Raw genomic sequence first — 20,456 nt, 5'->3', positions numbered from 1 at the left:
CCACTTGTGGCATCATCTTAGTGCTTAGAAATGTTTTCATTTTAGAATGTTTTGCATTTTTAATTTTTGTGTTAAGTATATTCAGTCTGTACATGCTTTGTCAATGCATTAAAATAGCTGATGAAATAACTTATGCTATAAACTATATAATTTCTTCCTCTTTAATGAGTTCCTTATCCTTAGGTAGTTTGAATGACACACCACATTCTTTTTATATGACTCCTTTATAACATTTATTATATTGAATTGTCTTATTATCCTTGTAAACAAAGCTTTTCCTATTTACTACTTTTGTGCACATGTGTGCATACACACACACAATGTTTATTTCTCAATAGGTTATCTCCTACCCCTATCCTGTGGCTCTTACTATAGGTGACTGAGGGAATCATTATGACTTCCTGCCTGATTTCTTACGAGGGATGCAGATGTATCCGTTCTCCCCCTGGAACTTGCTTGATTGTGACCACATGTTTGTGACTGCCCTCTTCCTTAAATTCTCTTCAGTGAAACTTCTGAGCAGATTTTCCAGCTGTCACCTTCGCTGAAAGAGATGGATTGTTGTTTTCTTTTGAATATGTGACTACTAGCTTACTTTACAATCTGAACATGTTAACATCCAGTCTCCTCCTGTTTTCTTCTCCAAATGATAGATTATAGATTTAGAGAGAGGGGGAGAGAGAGAGAGGAGGAGGAGGAGAGACATTCAACTACTTCATCTCAGAATCCAAGCACATTTTGTCCTTTTATTTTTTTTAAAATCCTTTTGATATAAAATGGAATGACCCAGGAAAAGGGAACCTCAACTGAGGAATTTCTTTCATCAGAGTGGCCTTGTGTTAACTGACAGACTAGGGCCTAAGCCACTGTGAGTGTTGTTAACCCTGGGCAAGTATTCTTGGGCTGTACAAGGAAGTTAGCTGAGTGGAAGTAGGAAGCAAGGCAGTTAGTGATGTTTCTTTGTGAGCACTTCTTCACTTCCTGTTTCCTGTTTCCTGCTTGAGTGAGCATTTCTTCACTTCCTGTCTACTGTTTCCTCCTTGAGTGAGCACTTTTCACTTCCTGTTTCCTGGTTCCTGCTTGAGTTCCTTCTCTGACTTCTTTCAGTGTTAGACTATGACATGAACATGTAAGGCAAATAAACTCTTTCATCACCTAAGTTGCATTTTTTGTTTGTTTGTGTTTTTTTTTTTTTTTTTTTGATAGCAACAGAGAGTAAAGCTAGCATGGAAATTGGTAATGCAATGGAATGTTGTTGTGATGATGTTTCTAAAGTTTTCTGAATTTTGCCATGGGAACCTCTTCATGTTGACTTCTGTGTTTTCTTAGATGGCCAGCTGATCTTGAACACCTCCTGTTTTGGGCACAGTTGGGGGTTTTAGAATTGTTTTTTCTTTAGTCTATTTCAGACAAGGAACTAGAACTTTCTTAAAGGAGTGTTCCCACCTCATGGTTTTCTAGGTGAGGAATGATGCTTAGAAACAAAATTCTAATAGGTGTGCTTGTTACCACTAAACATGTCACAGACTCCAGATATTTGATTATAAGGCAAGAGAGAAGGTCATGTAAATTTGTTTACATATATAGTTTGTGCATATATTATTACACACATGTATATATACACATAAATATATACTTAACACAAATTGTCCTGGTGGCTTGGCAAATATCATCATCACTGGTTGTTAATATGAATTGCTTATAATCCCACAGGCTACTTATTAATTACAAACAGAAAAGAGTATTCTTACAATGGAAAATCTAGTAGACAGTAGACACCATATTATCCAAGTAATCAAACTTCACATCTGTAACACAGCAAACGGATGTAGCAGGTCTGCTAATGTAATAGTATTGAAAGTCACAACTGTGTAGCATACATGTCAAAAGTACTCAATCAGAAATTATCACATGGCAACCATCAGATTCATTTAAATTGTTAACTAAGCATGACAGTACACACTTGTGTAACTCCAGAACTTCATCGATAAAGGCAGGAAGATGAGAAGTTTAAGGTCACCTTCACCTAAAACAAGTTTGAAATTATCCTGTGCTACACAAGACTTTGTTTTAACTCCTCCCTTACATATTAAAACTGTTGTCAAAACTGTTTTATTTCTTTGTCAAAGAGACAAGAAACATGTCAACCAAATGCAATGTGTGATTTTGGTGTTAGGTCAAAAATTAAAGGTGAACAATGGTCATCTGTGTGGTAGTAGAGAGGTAAGGTTGGGCATAGCTCAGGAAACTGAATATAGATTTCACATGAAGTGTTATTACTTATCTAAGTTAACTTTATTATATTTAATAATGTTAGCACAGTTATATTGAAACTGTTATATAGTTATATAGAAAGATATATAGAATAGAATATCTGCTAAAATAACTTGGGGGAATTACCTGATTTCTGAAGTTTACTTTGAAATACTTTTAGCAAATTGTACAAAGGAAACATGGTGATGTGGTTTGTGTTTGCAGTTTGAGGTTTTTTTTTGTTTGTTTGTTTGATTTTTTTGTTTTTGTTTTTGTTTTTTTTTTTTTTGTGTGTGTGTGTGGTTGAATTCATTTGAATGATGCCCATTATACTATTTTTCCAATATTTTCAAAAATAAGAAAATGTAAGGCAAGTCCAACACTTTCAAATAAACAAAGTTGTAGTCATTGCCAATATGTTGAAATTTGCTTAAAATTCACAATTTTATAAAGTTACGAGGAGAGAAATTAGCTTTTTAAGATTAGCCATCTTAAGATCTCTTTACATTTAGTTAGCATCTATTAAGTACCCACTGTGTTCCAGGAGTACCAGACCTTTATAAATGGTTAGGCTATTTGAGGTCCCACTATCCTGAATGTACTGATAAGGAAAATGAGGCTTAGGGAGTTTAAGCAACCTGATAAGGTTCAAAGCTAATCTTTTAGATTCCACTACAGAATCTACAGTTCTTATCCACTTGATTCTACCACCAGAAGAAAAAGGCTAGTCAAGGTCCAAAGTCTGACTTCTGGACTTAAGCAGTTTGTGTACCTCTTTAACCACTTGTTTAGTTTGTGAAAAGCCACATAAATTGAACACAATTTGAATACCTGTGTAGTAGATTGTAGTTGGACTTCCCTTTGTGGGGTAGCCAACATGAAAATAATGACACAAAGACATTATTAATTATGAAAGCTTGGCCTTTAGCTTGACTTGTTTCCAAGTACTTTTTGTAACTTAAATTAATTATAACTTAAATTAACCCATATTTTTAAATCTGCATTCTGCCACGTGGCTCATTACTTCATTTCCTTAGTGTACATCCTGCTTCCTCTGCGTCTTGCTGATGAATCTGCTGGTGAAACTTTCTTCTTCCCAGAGTCCTCACTTTACCCGGAAGTCGGGCTTATCTTCTACTGCCTGGCTTTTGGCTTCATATATAGAAAGCATATACAACAGTGTGCTATGCTAAAATAATTTCTTGTAAATTTAAGATTTCACCTTTGAACACACCATGCTTTCATGGCTTTGTTTTTTTGAAGTTTTGCTTTTGATTTCTATTGATATAGTGTTTATCAATAACTTCTCTGGAAGAATAATATAGAGCAAAGTTCTCATTTAATTCAGACTACTCATTTAATCTTCATTATTTTTGCTTAAAGAAATTCTACAGATTGAACATAATTACTTCAAATGCAGTAATAAAAACCTGTGTTATTTCAGAATTACAGACTGTGAGCCAATAAAACAAGATCACTGGAGTGTACTAAAACTGATAACATTCCTAACTAAAGTTTTAGGTCATTATTTGCTCTCAACATTTTGTATTTTGATTATATTTTAAATATTAGATTATATAGCTATTCTTTGGGCTCAACATCAAAAATGGATACAGTTGTATCTGGATATGTTTCATTTTTATCTTGTTTTTATGATTGTCAACATTTCATATCATCTGACATTTTTGTGCTTCTGTAGTAAATATATATAATACAATAAACAGCAAAGATTTAGAACCAAGATCTTAGGGAACATGAAAAGTTTTAAAAGCAACAGCTGCCTCTGCAAATCAAAACAACCAACAGCTTAACTTTTGTTATGTTATGTGTAAGGCAAAAGGAATCAGAGATGTCACTGTGGATTAACAGGGCAGTTAATGTTTGGTTTAAGGGATAAAAAGGTCAAATGAAGGGCTAGAATCCTTGACACCTGTGTGTTATAGGATATTTATATGCTGTGAAGATGTACTTTTGCCAAGATGCTTTCTGATTGGTTTAATAAAGAGATGAATGGCTTTCTAAGGAGAGAGGAACAGGAGGGGGAATCTAGTTGCATGGATTATGCCAGGAGATGCCAATGTAACACAGATGGTGTCGTATATACAAAATGAAGGAGAGGTAAAAAGCCATGTAACAGAGTCTAGAGTTATAGAAACAGGTTAATTTAAGTCATAAGAGCTAGTGGGACAAGCCTAAGCTAAGGCCAAGCTCTCATAATTAATAATAAGTCTCTGGAGGACTGGTGGTTCCAAAAGAAAGTCCGTTAAGAAAGCTTGCTACATTTGGTGCCCCAGCATGTAAATCCACATAAAGCCTGAGAAAATTTTCAGGTAAACACGGTCTCTTGGGTAGGCTCCATGCTCAAGCTCTGTTATAGGGCCCTGCTACCTAACACTTGAATGGTGTTTATAAATAGTGGGCAGTGACTATGTAGAAATGGCTGGAGACTAGTTAGAAAAGCCTGCTGCAGTGTGGACCCAGAAACTTCCCAGGGCTTGGGCAGACTGACCAGCTTTCAGGCTGGAGCCCACAGGCATGAGTCTTTACTCTCACCAACCCAAAGCAGGTAAAACCAGTTGTCAGGCCTTGTGCTAAACTAGCTAAGTAGAGGGGGTGCTTAGCAGGTTAAGGCTTGGCTCATGAGGTCAGAGAATGCTGCAGGCTCTTAGTAAAGCAAGATCCAGACACAAAAAACCTCTAAAAAGGTATGGAATGCTTAAAAATGTGCTTAGGTACCAAAGAAAGAAAACAATGGCTATAGATATTCATATAAAAATAATTTAAAAATAATAAAAAAACAATAAAGTCTTTAAAGAGAGAATAAAGTAATATAGAAAAAATAAATCATGTAAGGATGGGAAATATATATAACACAGGGAGTTTGGATCTTAGATGGTTCTTTGTAAATTTTGAATTTTTTGAATGCTAATGAACAGAGAATGACAGTTGCTGAGAGACAAAAAGAACTGCTGAATTAAACCAGTTTATGTACTTTAGGAATGTCTTGGCTTCAGAATGGAAGTCAGACAATGTGTTGCTGTGTTGCATTGGAATAGAGGTTGTTCTTTTGTTTCCACAGGAAACAAAAAGCTATGGATTCCTTTAAAATTAATAAAGCTCAGATTGGACCAAGGAGACCTCCTGAAGATCTTGGCTACAGACATGAGGGAAAAAACCAAGAAAGACTACAAGACAGGTTATATATGCTGATCCCTTGACATGGGACCAGCTCTGACACTGAATGAGACATGATGTATTTGGTTGGCTACAGAGTCCTCATGACTTATTACATATCATCCTTTCATATGACATGGGTAGAGATTTCAATTACAATTTGGTTATATAGTCTAAATGGACTTATGAAGTTGGCAGATGCTTTTTATCTGCTCAAACATAAAACAAAAAAATCATCTTTAACTGAGTTGTGTATACAGAACTCTTGTATTAATGCAGATAAATGTTACCTTTAAAAGTTGGTGTGTTTTCAGAAAGAGAAAAATGACCAGACACCAATAAAGACAAGTAGCCCAGGTGATCCAGCCTCTCAGATAGCCTCTACCGGAGTTTCCTCAAAATTCTGCAAAAAGCTGCTAGCTAAAATGGTTCAGCCTCATAGACTACTCCAGCCAAGACTTCAGATAAACTATACTTCACACAGAGACCAAACAAAATCAATACAGTTAGCTCTCCCAGGACTTGACCATTATCCCAATTTTCTCAGGGTACCCTTAATCTGCCATTGTTTCCAGATAACAGGAAGGAGTCTAGAAAACACAATGCCCACATTACCAAGAGGTGGGGTGGGTGGTTATGATGGATTATGGATATTTGTCCTTGTTTAGGGGAGTTGATTACAAGTTGTTACTGGTCATGGTTAGGGAACAAACTTAACAAAGGAGGTCAGATTCATGGTTCTTTTTCTAAAAATGATAAAAAAGGAGAGATATAGAAATGATAGGATAAAAGAGTAGATTATTAAATCTACCTTCAAACTAATAACAACTATTAATTTCAAATAGTTTATATAGGTATGGATTTTTGGATATTGATACAAATTTAAAGTTGTTTTTGTTATAACACACACACGTAAGTTTCTACTCTTATTTAAGATATACCTATGCAGCTCATTTAAAAGTGAAATGTATAATTCCAGACATTAAAACTTATTGTTACAAACTATTTAGGATAATTAAGAAATACAGCTTAGAAGTTAGTGGTCTGTAACAATCAAATTGGGGCCATGTTAGTGTGTTTTCAAGGTCAAACAGAGACATTTTAGATAGATAGATGGTCTTCAAACACTTAAATGATCTACAGAATATGGCATTTTAATGTTTTAATAACATAAGGCTTTTTTATGACAGTAAGATATATATGCTCCTGGCAGTACCAGTCTACTTCACAAAAAGGATGATGGGCATCAAAGAACCTCCACATAGAGTTTGCTATCTTTGTGGCAAAGGTAGCCATTTGGGCAAGAGACTGCCCTTGCCTCAACTGCAGACAATATGCTATCCAAATTGGATAAGTAGGACACAAAGGAAGGCGAATGCTTAACTTTTCCAAGAAAAGATATGTCAATCCTTCAAAATTCCTGCTTCACAAAAAAGTCTGTCAGACATTCTAGGCCTATAGGCCAAAGATGGATGCCCCAACATTGTAGAGAAGGCTTGGGTGACTGTGCGAGAATCCTGCTGTCATTTCTATAGTTTTAGAAGTTACTTATTCTGTACTTTCTGTTTAATTGGGTAATATTTTGTCCTTCTTGGGTCTATGATGGGGGGTGGAGATTAGAGAATTACACAGTTTCTTTTGTTACCAAATCCAGAAAAGAAATTGACATAAGACATATAAAGTTTTAAGGTTGAAAAACATAAACATTTAAGCTGTTTATTTAAGAAGATGTTTTAAGCTCTAAAAAATAATTTTAGGATGGTAATACAGGTTATGATTAAAAAGTAGTTTAGATATAAAATTCTGGACTCACTAAGATAGGATAGATGATACAGTGCTCTCACTGAATTTGGCAAATATATATGGGCTGGACATGGTGAGTGTGATTCTTACCTGATAATTGTCCTTATTGAATATATTTTCCTTTTTATTTCTAAAACACATGCCATACCCCAACTCACATGATCACAGTGTGTGCGACAATCTGAAGTATGTGACCCCAGTGTGAAGTCAAGCTTGGAAATCACTGCTAAAAAAGAGCATTTCATACAGCACTTGCTTTAGTTTGGTTGAGGCCATTTTCTGAGACATCCAGTCCAGGGACTAGAAATGTTTTATATCTCCTGAGAAAAGACATATTTCCTAAAAAACGAAAGGGTTGTAGGGCCAAATGTAGCCAGATAGACCTATGTAATTATTTTTTCTCAGTGAATTACTCATTTTCGGTGGAAAACAAAATAAGGCAACTGATTTCTTAAAGTTTTCTGGTATCCATCTAACTAATGGACAAGTATCAAAATATGTAGGAGTATTTTTATATGAAGGGAGATTATTTTTAAATATTTTAAAATTTTGTGCTAATTTTTAGTTTAAGATTATAACTTTACAATATAATTCACTAAATTCAGCAGAAAGTTTTAAATAGCAGTAAAGATGAGAACTATTTTGTTAACTTTTATTAGTATATTTATACACACAATTATTAGGTAATTAACAGATCAAAAATATAAAATTAGTAAAAATAAATTTTAAATTTTTGACTCTATTAAGTAGTTATATTACAGAAAAAAACAGGTGATGTATCAACTGGGCCTTTTGCTTTTTTTGTGTATCTTAGGACCAATACATTGGTAAATCCATTCATGGGAAGCAGAGTGTGAGTTCATTGATTCACTTGGCATATTATAAAACAGCATTGTAAGGAATCCCAGAACTGTTAGCTGTAAAGGAGAATGAACTAAATCTCCATATTCAAAAGATTACAACTTGAGGATGATACACATTTACTAAGTATGAATAGTTTGCTAGTATTGTAGTAAGAGCTATGAAAGGGAATTAATGGTAGGGCAAAGCATGGTTGACTTAACCTATGATGACATAGTGTGTCAGAAAAGGCTCCCCTTTGTGAGGAGGTGAGTATTAGAAGCAAACTGAAGGGCTCCAGCTAAGCACCTTAGCTTATTTGTTTCTGTCTCTCACTCCCAATTTTGAGATTTGACAAAATGGGTTTTTTTTTCAAAGTATCTGCAAAGAGAGTAAAGCCCACACCCCCAAATAATTAATATATTTGTCACTATTCTCACCAATGTACTTTGAGGCCATCAGCATCATATTTCATAAATCATTCTTCTATTTCCTAGCTGTGTGGCACTGAGACATCTATTTGTCCCTCAGTATCTCCTTGTTCCATTGTCTTACCAATGTAACTGAAAACATATCCACCTGCTAGGAATGCTCCCAGGCTGAGTTCTCAAATAACCATTCATTCCCGGTGTGACTGGCCATATTTTTGGGAGCAAAGCACTTTAAATGAAGCTACATAGCAGTGGGTTCCAAAGTTAAATTATGGGATGAGTCAAAGGAACAGCTATACAAGCGACAGACTCAAAGGTCCAATCCCAAGAAATTCTGGTTAAGTAGGTTTTGGAATGGGGCAAGGGTTCTTTAGTTCTAAAAGCTTTCTGGATATTTCAAATAATAGGTTTATAGCATCCCAACTAGTGAGTACAGTGGGTTAGCGCTCTTGCAGGGACACACTGTAGCACATCATGCATATTATACATCTATTTTCAGCTTTTTGAGGAATCTCCATGCTAATTTCCATAGAGCACGGACTAGTTTACATTCCCACCAGCAGGGTAAAGATGTTCCCATCTGTTTGCACCCTTGTTACTTACTGCCAGGTCTATTGTTTTGGGTTTTCATGAAGTTTTACAATCAGTAACTTTAGGTATTAGGTTATTCTAAGTTAGCGTCTAGCTACTTTAATATAACTCAATCACATTGCTGTGGAAGATGGAATACACAGTTCTATTGGTAGTAAAGAGCTTGGACTCTGTAAAATCCTGGTGCAGAGTCTAGAAGTTATAGAACATTAGGAAAACAGCTATAACATCCTTTGCTTTGGCTTCTTACCTATTAAATGAAAATAATAAACACACATGCCACATAAACTATATCTTGCAAATGAGACAATACATGTGAATCACTCAACCTAGTCTCTGCTAATTGAAATTAGCTATCATTACTTCATTACTTCCTGTCAAACGTATCACTTCATTGAGAGTTTGCTTGCAAAAGTCAAACTATGAGAAATTGAGCTGTTCAGAGAGTTTCTAATGTATGTCACATTATGACATATGCTTTTACATTCTTGCATGTTAGCATGTGAAATTCATTGCAGATCACAGTTTTATATCCTTACCACCCACTAGAACTTTCTACTTTCCCCAAAGGCAGGTCTCTGGCATAGGTACACTAGAGAGTAGAATTTGGGAAGACAATAACAGGGGCAAGGAGAAAGAAAAGGAAAGACAAGCTTGAGGTATAATATCCCAGTTGATTTATTAAAAATTAAGTCTGTATGATGCACCAGAGATAATTTCTTTAAGTCACAAGCTGGGTATGGGGGTGGAGGAAATATGGGTGTGCTGTTGAAAAAGAAACCTAGGCTACTTAAGATTCTGCTTGTTAATAATGTGCTATTGTCTCCCTCAGATCTGCAGATGGGAGCACCCCCTAACACAGATGCCTGCAAGAAGTTTTCCAGCACATGTCCCATTGGCTTAGCCTCAATCACACTTAGCTGCAAGGAAGGCTGGGGTGTGTTCTTAGAAAGAAAGAACAACTGGTTTCAGGGTTAGTGTGCAGTTATTGTCAGAAGGTGTTCTATAGCAAAGGCAGGTCTGGGAAGGTGCTGGGCAAAAGCCTAGGTGGCTGGAATATGAAGCAAAGAGTTAAACCACTGAGAGCCTCTGGGGAAGGCCAGGAGATAATATGAAAAGGGATGGATGAAAACTGTAAACAAAATAATGTTAACGAAATGATGTCAGTAGCAAAGGGCAAGCTGTCAAATGAAGTGCGACTATTAAAAAAGGCTTAGTATGTTTGGAAGTGCTGACGCATTCGTTTGTCTTAATCATTCCCCACAGCAGGCCATGTAAGTATCAGGACATGAGAGCACTTGACACTCCTTGATAAAAAGAAAAATGACTGAGACTGGAGAAAGAATGGCAAATGCGTAGTTTCTCGGAGTGAGTATGTTCAGGTCTCTTTGCTGTCTCCAGCTTTCTGTTTATATTAGCTATGAAATGCAATCTCCCATCCAGAAAGATTGCAAAATCAGGCTGCCTAAAGGTTTAACTGGCTCAACAGGAGAATGCTAAGACTTTTCTCACAAATGAAGCTGCCTAAAGTAAAGGTCATGTCCTGCTCACATGGCTTTCTGTATTCGTGTAACTTAAGTTCCCTTTCAGCTCCTCAAAGTATATAGTTAACAATGTAAACACAGAGCCAAGACCACAGGGAAAGCGAGAGTGTTTATTACATCACAATTGTGATTTGTTTTCCTTTGCCCATTTCCTGCTCCTGTTTTGGATTTTAATGTTCTATTTTATTATAACCTCAGTAAAATTGACGTAGCTACCTTTACTGCACTTTCTATACCCTCAGGCCCTCCCCTAACAAATTCTCTGGCAGCTCTTCCTAGTGGCACTTACTGTGTTTAGTATCTTTCCTAAAACTGGTACTTAACTTACTGAAAGTAAGGCATTACATTTTATCAGTGTTGTAATTTTAAAAAGCAGTACTCAAGAGAAAGATGCCATTCAACTGAGCCTGGGAGGAGAAGCTTTTTATTGGGGGAAAAGTGGAGGGGGAGAAGGGAGACTGGCCTCTGGAGATAGGGCTGGCATAAAAGAAGAGAGAGGGAGAGAGAGGGAGAAGGAGAGGCAGAGAAGGAGAGAGAGAGAGCGCGAGATAGGAAGTGGGCAGGGCCCCTTTAAAAGGGAACAATGTAGTGAGTGTGCACAGGTGGTGCTCTCAGTGGCTGCAGCTGAGGGCGTATCCTGTCAGAACCCCAAGGGCATGCCAGTAAAGATGCCTGAATACTATCATCATGTATGATTTACATCTTGCCACTTTTCTAACATCCACACATGTAAAGATCCCTATCATTTTCTTTATCATTTAATATGGAATTAACTGCAGAATTCAATTGCAGAATTTTAATGGCATATATACATTACCTAAAAGTTTATGCCATGTTGTACATTTAATTCATTTATAACTTCGCTATTATGTCATTGAAAATAAATCATTTAACAGCTGTACTTCTGTTCTTAAGACAAATTTCTAGAAATATAATTATTATATAAAGGACCATTTTTGCCTAAAATATTGCATTTCAGAAAAAAGGTAAAGTCACTGCTCTGTCCACTGGTGGCACCTAGACTTTTGGACCCATGCCAAACTTAGATGCGCATCCTCTGCTTCTTAAAATAGGAGTTTATTTAATTTAACACTTGTGATCATTACAGCAAAACTGAAAATACTACACACAGTTAATGCTTCATATCTACTTTCACCCTAACACTAAAATGCACATGTCTATTACAAGATGACTTTTAAGAAGTGTTCTGATACAGCAGTAAAGTAAAATAGAATCTTGGAGTTGCACAACAGTTAAACTTTAATCCACAATCTTGTGTGCTCTCCTGTTTACAAGGTGATGCTGAAGCTGTTGGTATCTGTATGCTATTATGCTGTAAGCTTTCTTGGTATGGTTTAAACACACAGACACATATGCATGTTTATGCACGCATATGCACACACACATTATATTTCTCTCACACACTTCTTTAAGTTGTGGGAAGCTTTTATAGGTTATACAATTTGTACTTTTTGGGTATGGCTCTTCAGGAATTACCCAACCCTTAGAGCCTTGGCACAGGCATCAGTCCACAAGGCAGACTGAGTGGAAAGTGAATTAACTAGTGTGAAGAGAACTTCTACATAGCACCCAAAGAGTGTGATTCTCTGCAGCAAAGTAGCAGGGCTTTCAGACTGGTACTCCCTTCCTAAGATAGTTCTATTATAGGGATTTAAGATGTATTGCTGTTTGAATATGAAATGTCCCCATAGGCTCACCTGAGCACTTTGGCCTGCAGCTGGTGGTGCTGTTTGGGAGAGCTGTGAGATCTTTAGGAGGTGGTGAATGGCTAGAAGTGGGTCGATGTGGGCAGACTTCACGCTGTGTAGCCTGTTCTCATGCCCTGTTCATTGACTCACTTGACTTTCTGAGTATGAATGAAATGTGGCCAGCTAGCCTCCTGCTTGTCATTACACCCTCCCTGTGTCTTCTCTGCCAGGATACACTATCCCTCTACAACTATGTCACAATAAGCCCCTCCCCTTAAGGGACTTGATGGGGTATTTTATCATAATAACAGAACAAAAACTAAAACCAACAGTGAATGTTTTAATGCCACCTAGTTCATTTGAGGAATATACTCCCTTTGTAGTGATGTGACTGTCCCAAGTGAGCTAGGTAGTAAACTAGTCATTAACGGTTTGGCCACCAGGCACATCATGCCAATAAAAGAAAAGAAAGAAAAAGGAAAGAGGAGACGGCAATATTGAGAATGCTGTGTGTTCATCTGGTCTCCATTTACTATGAAATGCTTCCATCAGACTCGTGTTTTGAATGCTTGATCCCCAGCTGGTGAAACTATTTTGGGAGATTGGAGAAGCCTACAGTGTGGGGTCTAACTGAAAGGACTGGGTCTCTAGGAATAGACTCTCAGTGGTACATTATCCCTGGCCACTTCCCATCTCTGCTTCCTGCCCAACATGAATGAAGAAGTCCCCAGCCAGCCAATCCTGGTGACACATGCTCATCCCAGCACTTGGGAGTCAGAGTAAGGATCAGGGGTTCAAGACTATTGACAGTCTAGGCTATACAAACCCTCTCCCAAAGAAGAAAAACAAATGATAAAGAAAAAGAAAAATGAATTTCCTCCACAAAGCACCCTTGCTTTCTGCAGTGTCAGAGAGTAAGAAGCAGCAGTGTGAATCTCGTGAGACTGAGATCAGAATAAACCGTGATCATTCCTCTCTCCGGCTGTTCAGTCCCACATTCTGTCACAGCAATGGCAAAGGGACCACATCATTGTAGTTCACTCAAATAATTTATCTTTAAGCACTGTACAATGTCTAAAGATAACAAACACTTTAACAAGGCAAACCGAATCTCTACTAGGGTTTAGATTTTTACCCATGATTCTCAACACATGGAACAGACAATCCACACCAACATCCATGGCTTCCACAACAGAGCCTCATGCTACCACATATATGGGGATCGAGTGACTAGACATGTTAGTATCCCCCTGCTCTTCAGTTTCTGAAATTTGTGTGGAACAATTGTGGTGAACTCACCTTCCTCCAAGGACGCATGGTGCCTCTTTAATTTTTTGATAAGCGTGGGTCCCTGATCTTCCTCATAGGAAGAAAAGGAAACATCTGTGCTGATTGACATGGGGGTTGCTTGAAGAAATCTCTCCAAACAACAAAACCCCTCATGGTTCACCCAGCTTCTGTCATCTGCTTTTAATCTGAACTTCAGAGTGGCACAGATACGGGAAAGGTTTCAATATGAGAGTCTTTTAAAAAGTCATTTTTTTCCCCCATGAGGAGAAAGCTGTGAAAGATTGTACAATGTTATGTTGAGTTATGCTTAGTCATGTTTCATGTCTGTTCCACAGTTTAGTTTTTTTTATGTGGAATCTATTTAACAATGTATATTAGCATGGGGCTGGCTGCCACCGCTCTTCAAAGACAGTTCTGCAGTTAGGGGCTGGAATATAGGGGCAGGGCTCAGTGGTGAAGACCACACTTAGGATTTGTAAGTAAGTCTTTCCCCACCATTCCTACAATGCCCCGCTGCCCACCAATGCTAGGGCCGTAGGAATGTGCAGCCATGAAAGATTTTTATGTGGTTTCTGGGATTTCGAAGTCAGCTCCTCATGCTTGCTGAGTGTGTTCTCTTACCCTCTTAGCCATTTCTGCTCCCTCTACTTATGATTTTAGACAATGTTTCATTTCAATGTTTCCTACTCTTGTTCCTGCCATCACATTAAACCGAGTTTATAGCCCTGAACACACACACACACACACACACACACACACACACACACACACACACACTGTTATACAGACAGAGTAGGTTATGTTTAGGAATATGTATGTATATACATACATATATCTGAATAAGAAAAATTAAGTGGGGGAAAAAAGGGGGTCATGAATTTGAAAAAGAGCAAGGAAGGCTATATGGGGGTAGGGCTTGTAGGGAGAAAGAATGGAATGATGTAATTATATATAATATTAAAAATAAAAGAAATAATTTCAAAATAAAGAAAACATTTTACGTGTTCCAACAACATGAGAAGGAGGTGAGCGGCATGTGGTTTCAGAGTAACTACTTAACAATGGAGCAAGTCAGCCTTCTCCTAGGAGAAGAGACTGATGCTTACTGTAACCCTTTTATGAAAAACTATACCCTCCTTTTCCTACTTTAAGACATTTTAGTAAAAGCTTATCACCACATAAGTAGGAATCTTGCCATTGTGGTGATGCCACACCTCCAGCAGGTGAAAAAGACACGGTATTTATTTCAAACTTCATGCCCAAAATCAGTCATTGTCCTTAAACTATACTGTGATGAAACTGGGGGATTTTATGCCCACAGCACACACAGTATTTGTTAAAGTAATAACTCTGGAAACCACTTGATTGTCTCTTAGTGCCTGCTTAAGCAAATCAGAGAATAGACTCTAAATAATGCAACCAACCGAAAGGTTGAGTTACCTCCTTTTGTCATATAGGACAATAGTCAAGACACTTGGAGCAAAGAGATCAAAGTGGAGGGCAGTGTGCAGCCTGTGAGAGCTAAAAATGATAAAATAGCTAGTGAAATGTTCGCAGGGGCAAGCATTCAAATACATTGTTTAGGAGTTAACCACCACAAGGCGTTTGAACCAGCTCTCATGTACTAATTCTGGATTCCCTGAGATGCTGATTTGGGCTTGCATTGTATATGATTTCTCTCTTCTAGTTTTCCATGAATAAACTACCTACAGTTTTGATTTTTTTTCTGTCTTCATACACATGTAGACTTTTCTTTTCTTAGTATAGTCCTAACTAAGTTCTCAATGGGATGGGAAGAAGAGGTTGCCTGATCTCTCTGGCCCCACTCTGAAGGTCAACAGGAATGGCTAAAACTGAGCCTGCTGGAAGTGATACACAGAGGAGGGCATCTTCATTATAGCTGGGTCCTGCAGAAAGGATCCAGTAACCAGAGTGTTCAGCATCTGTCCCACTCCCCTTCTGGAAGGGTCTGTTTTCTTCCGTTTCATGAAAAGATTTCCCGTTTCCTTCCCTCCACTATTGTGTTTTGTGGAAGATAAGAGGTCTCAGGATTGGCTTTCTTGACACATCAGGCAATCAGCACAATGATGACAAGAGACTTTCTCTGGGTAAAGAAGCAGGATCTTGTGGACAAAAGGGACACAGTCACAGACATTCTGCCAGGTCCCCTCAGTGAGCCAAGAGAGTGCATTTGCAGCTGCCTGACTCCCTTGAAAATTAACCACTTCCGGGAGCACAAAAACCTATGAATATTTATTCTAGGACATCTGTACTATTTAAGGAAAAACATTGGCACAGTCGGTCACTCTCTACTATCCTTTAAATAGTGAACCCAGTGTTTTGTGGTTTTGATGTAGACTTTCAGAATACTACAAAATAAATAAATTGCAAAGGTTGTTTTGTCCTCCTAAATAATCTTTATATACACCTAATATACATATTTTTATAAAGCTATACTTCCCTACCCTCATTCTAATAAATGAAATACAGGTGAAGCATGAAATAATCACTTGTCAAGAGAAGAAAAAGCGAGACATTCTAGAATCTGTGGTTGTGATTATTTTTAAATCAAAGTGGGTAAAACAATTCGTTTTGCATGTGTTTCTAAAATATTCTGAGTTAATTAGTTGGCTTAAATTGGCATGCCTTTGTTCACCATGTTTCCACACAACCTCCTCTTCATCCTGCCCATCATCACATACTTTGGAATTACTTTCTTGATCATTCCCTTCCTTCCAATAACTATTGATCATTTAGATGAATATTAATTTGTTGGAAACTATTTTTGTTGATGCCTTTTTGAGACAGAGCATCATTCAGTAGCAGCAGTTTCCTTGGATCTCACTGGGTTGGCCAGGATGGACTTGAATTCATGGGCAACCCTTCTGCCTCAGCCTCCAGAACCCCGGGGTTATATGCATAAACACCAGCCACACCTGGTAGAAAGGTGTTTTTGAAAGTAGTAATATCAGATGTAATCCCATATTACCATAACCAATTGAGCTTATAAATGTCTAATACATTCTCTTTAAAGTCACCCACACATAGACATATGTCTTGTCATTTTAGAACAAATGACAAACACAGACACAACACACACACCCCTAAGATCACAGTTCCAAAATGTATCTATGATTTAACATTTTATAATTATTAAATGTTAAATTTTATTTCAAGGACTATGGCAGAGAGAGACAGAGAGAGATAGAGTTAGATAGAGAGAGAAAGAGAGGGAGAGAGACTATCTAAGCAAAGACAGTACATCTCAAGAGATAAACTAGTATTTCCGTGCTAAATTTTACATGTCTATCACTGGCTATTCCAAGAACTCCTTGCATTCTACACTCTAGAAATAAAAGGAGAAAGGGTTGCACACTTAGGAACTAGAAGCTGAAAGTCCTTCAATATAGAATATTTATGAGTCAAGACAATCAATGTGTACAAAAATTTACATGCTAAAGAAACAAGACAAATGCAGCACTTCTAGAAAAATAATTAAAAGTTTTGTTGCATTTACAGGTAAGTGCCACACTGAGGATTTACAACACAGTAATTTACTGCAACCACGGATGAGTTCCATCAAGAAACAAAGTCCTCACACTCCGGACTTTTGGAAGGTATTATCGGAATGCTTAGCTCTACACAGGAGATTTGTACATCCTTGGGATTGAGCTGACAAATCATAAAGGCTTTCGCAGCATATATTAGGTAAAGGAGTCCATCACATCTGGACAGTCAGTTTAATGTCTCTGACAGGTGTGGAGCCTGGAAGAGTTACTGGCTTGGTGGTTGTCTTTCTGTATCCTGCATGACAGTCCTTCCCCGCAGTAACAGCGCTGGAATATCTCCAGCCCATGGGAACCTTTCCTCCTGTGCTTGGTGCACACCTGACCCTCTTTGAGGACAGGTTTACAGATCTTGGACCAGAAGTGTCTCGCGCAACACAGCCCCGTGGCGCAGTCTGAGGATCGGAGGCAGATAGAACCTTCTTGTCCTGTGGAGGAGATAGAAGGAAAATGGCAGTTACTGAGAGAATTTACCTAAGTTACTTAAGAGAACTCTAAATGCTCTTCTGGTAATGCTCAGTGGGGGCGCTGAGTCCTAAAGCCTTTCCCTACCTTTGCTGTGGTATATTTTTGAAGTCAGCGTGGTTCTTCTGGAATACCCATCCAAGGTGCTATGGTCGTTACCAAGGTTTTCAATGATGCTTTCCTCAATTTCCCCTCGAGGTGAATGGTTGTGGTCAGAAGGCATGCATATTCCTAAGGAAGCCAGAGATAGTGATTAATTACTATTATTACTGTAAGGTGTTGCTGCTAATAGCCATGATGAGAGCAGTCTATTATGGGGACAGTACTGTGAGATACCTCACCGCAGCCAATCCTTTCTGTTCAACACGCCCCGCCCCAATAGAGAAGTGCACTGTTCAACCATAAGGAACACCCCACTAAAGTCATTGAAAATGCTTTCCCACTAATTGTGGTGGTGGCAGCAGTGATGTGATATTTCTGTCTATCTTAATATTAACCTCTTGGGGTAGGAAAAAAAAAAGAAATATAGTCACCTAAAAATTAATCTTAAAATAACTTCTGTGCTTCGGGTGCTATCTGGGCAAGGCAGTTCCAACTGCCCGAAAGACTACAATCTCACCCGCCCGTTACTTCACTGTGTAATTTCAATATTACAGAGATTTAGTGAGTTCACCGTGGAATGCTGCTGTGCCCTAGGAAGCTAGCCACCCTGTGAGTTTATTTCTGGACACTTCTTTGAGACATTAACATTTTGTGGATCTGTGGTTGTGGGGGATGTGTTTCTTTGAAGGTAGCTGAGGGTGGAGGGAGGGGAGGAGGAAGGCGGAGAGCTAGGGATGTTAAGTAATACAGAGATCTCTTTTAAAATCTGCTCAGCAGAGATTAATCACTCTAGCCCCCTGCTGACAACAGTTTTAACATCCAGAGGCCTTTGAGAGTCTGTCAAAGCCACGAGTCACCGCAAGAAAAATGGAACTGGTTAAAAAAAAAAAAAATGTCGAGGCTGGCCTGCTAGGTAATCCTTTCAGAATGATTTTTTTTTCCCTCTTTCTCGAGTGTCCTGAAGGCTCACTGAAGATAATTGTTCGATAGAAGTGCCCACTCTGATGTAAAGTGTCTTAGATCACCTAGGGAGGCAGAGGAAGTTAGACTTCCAAGGCCTCAAACACAAGCCAGTGAAGATGTATCTGGGAAAGCAACTCTTGCATGATAAACCCGGTCTGCAGGTGGTGCCTTGGCTTTGGCAGAGCCAGAGTGCTTCCTTTCATTCCTGCATGCTCAAAGGCTAGGCGGTTAAGGCTTAAAGGAGAGTCCAAGACTTACCGTTTTTGCAGTAATTCCCAGGGCAGCACATAGCGTGCCTCATGCAGCGTTTCCGGCGCTTTCTGCAAGCCAGACAGATCTGCACGCCTACACCCGTAGCTCCGCGGCTGGGACTGGAGCAGTACTCCTCGGTGCCACACTCCTCATCCTCTGCGCATGGGTAGGACTGTGGGAAGGGAGCGGAGTGGTGAGCAACTCAGGATCCTGGTACCCACACCTTCACGGTCCCTATTTTCCTCTTCAAAAACTCTTCAAGCGCACTGCTCCCAATGTAGTGATTCCAAACACACCCTCAATCACACACACCTAGGATACTGCACACCCTCTTCTCTGAGACCCCTTCGGGACCACAGCATCCTTGGATCCCCATACCCCTCTCACCTGGTAGTTGTCAAGAGTCTGGTACTTGTTGCCACCCTCGTACAGAATTCCTGGGGCCACGCTGACAGCCGAGCCCGGCTGCCCCGCAGCGCCACCCAGCGGTGGGGGCAGGTTCTTGATAGCATTGGAGTTGATGACAACCGAGTTCAAGGTGGCGCTGGCTTCGAGCAAAGGGAGGCTGCAAAACGCCATCGCTGCTAGCAAGACCAAGAACCGGACAGCTGCCACTGCACACATAACCGTCATCTCAGAAGGACACGAGCTGGAGAAAGTCCGGAAAAAAGAGACCACTTTGCACAGTAGCTGCAGAGTCCAGACTGCGGAACTTTAGCCGGCGGAGTCTCTGCTGCTGGGCTCAGGGCTCTGCGCAGCCACAAGCCACCTCAGGCTGCCTTTATACTAGGGCTCCGAGCCTTCCCAGCCCCTCGGGGAAGACAACAAAGCCGGGGTGGGATTTCAAAGCTTTGGGAGGAGCTGGGAGGGGGAGTGTTTGTGTATCGGAAGCAGGGAGGACTTTGACACTCTCCTCTCGCCCCTCCCTTACACTATAGTCCTCCTTGTCCAGCTCACCTAAGAGTGGTCGGTTATCAGAGCATCAGAGCCTAGCCTGAACTTTAATTAAAAAAAAAAAAAAAAAAAAAAAAAAAAAAAAAAGGCGGGAGGGAGCGCTTTGCGAGCTTGGGTTATTTCAACTGAAATACTTTCAGAGTTAAAAGGTGATAGAATATACAAAACCGCTTTTCTTCCCTCGTGCCTGCCCACGCTTTTTGTGCAGGCAACTAATATTCAGTATTAAACACAACTCAAGCAGTCAGCGAAAGGCTTTGTGAAAGGGCCAGGTGGCTCCTAAGAGTTGCTGATTAACCCTTTAGCGTTGCCATTTGCAAATGAGGTTCTTGTCTTTTAAGTTTGTCTAGTTGCTCCCCCCTCCCCGCACACACACCAGGAGAAAAAAATGTGCAAAGACAAGAAAATTTGCACATCAAATGAGGATACCAAGGGAAGAACTAATTCGCTTTTGATGGTGAGTTTAGAGGGAGAGGCGAGAGACTGGCTTTTGGAAATTAGATCAGGGGTGGAGGGAAG

At 39.1% G+C, this 20,456-nt stretch overlaps 1 protein-coding gene across 1 annotated transcript; it reads right to left on the bottom strand.

Moving 5' to 3' along the window:
- Positions 1 to 16,880: 16,880 nt before the first annotated feature.
- Dkk1 (dickkopf WNT signaling pathway inhibitor 1) lies at positions 16,881 to 19,816 on the bottom strand. The gene is made up of 4 exons (XM_051199805.1): positions 19,371 to 19,816; positions 18,990 to 19,155; positions 17,754 to 17,897; positions 16,881 to 17,629 (listed from the first exon to the last, which is right to left on the bottom strand). The coding sequence occupies exons 1-4, from the start codon at positions 19,614 to 19,616 to the stop codon at positions 17,376 to 17,378; spliced, it is 810 nt and encodes a 269-aa protein (XP_051055762.1). The 5' UTR covers positions 19,617 to 19,816; the 3' UTR covers positions 16,881 to 17,375.
- Between the last annotated feature and the right edge of the window lie 640 nt (positions 19,817 to 20,456).

Source organism: Phodopus roborovskii, unplaced genomic scaffold (genome assembly GCF_943737965.1).
Source record: "Phodopus roborovskii unplaced genomic scaffold, PHOROB, whole genome shotgun sequence".
NCBI classification, from domain to species: Eukaryota; Metazoa; Chordata; class Mammalia; order Rodentia; family Cricetidae; genus Phodopus; species Phodopus roborovskii.
Note: the sequence above shows the minus strand (reverse complement) of the source record. Positions and strands in the feature narration are given on the sequence as shown.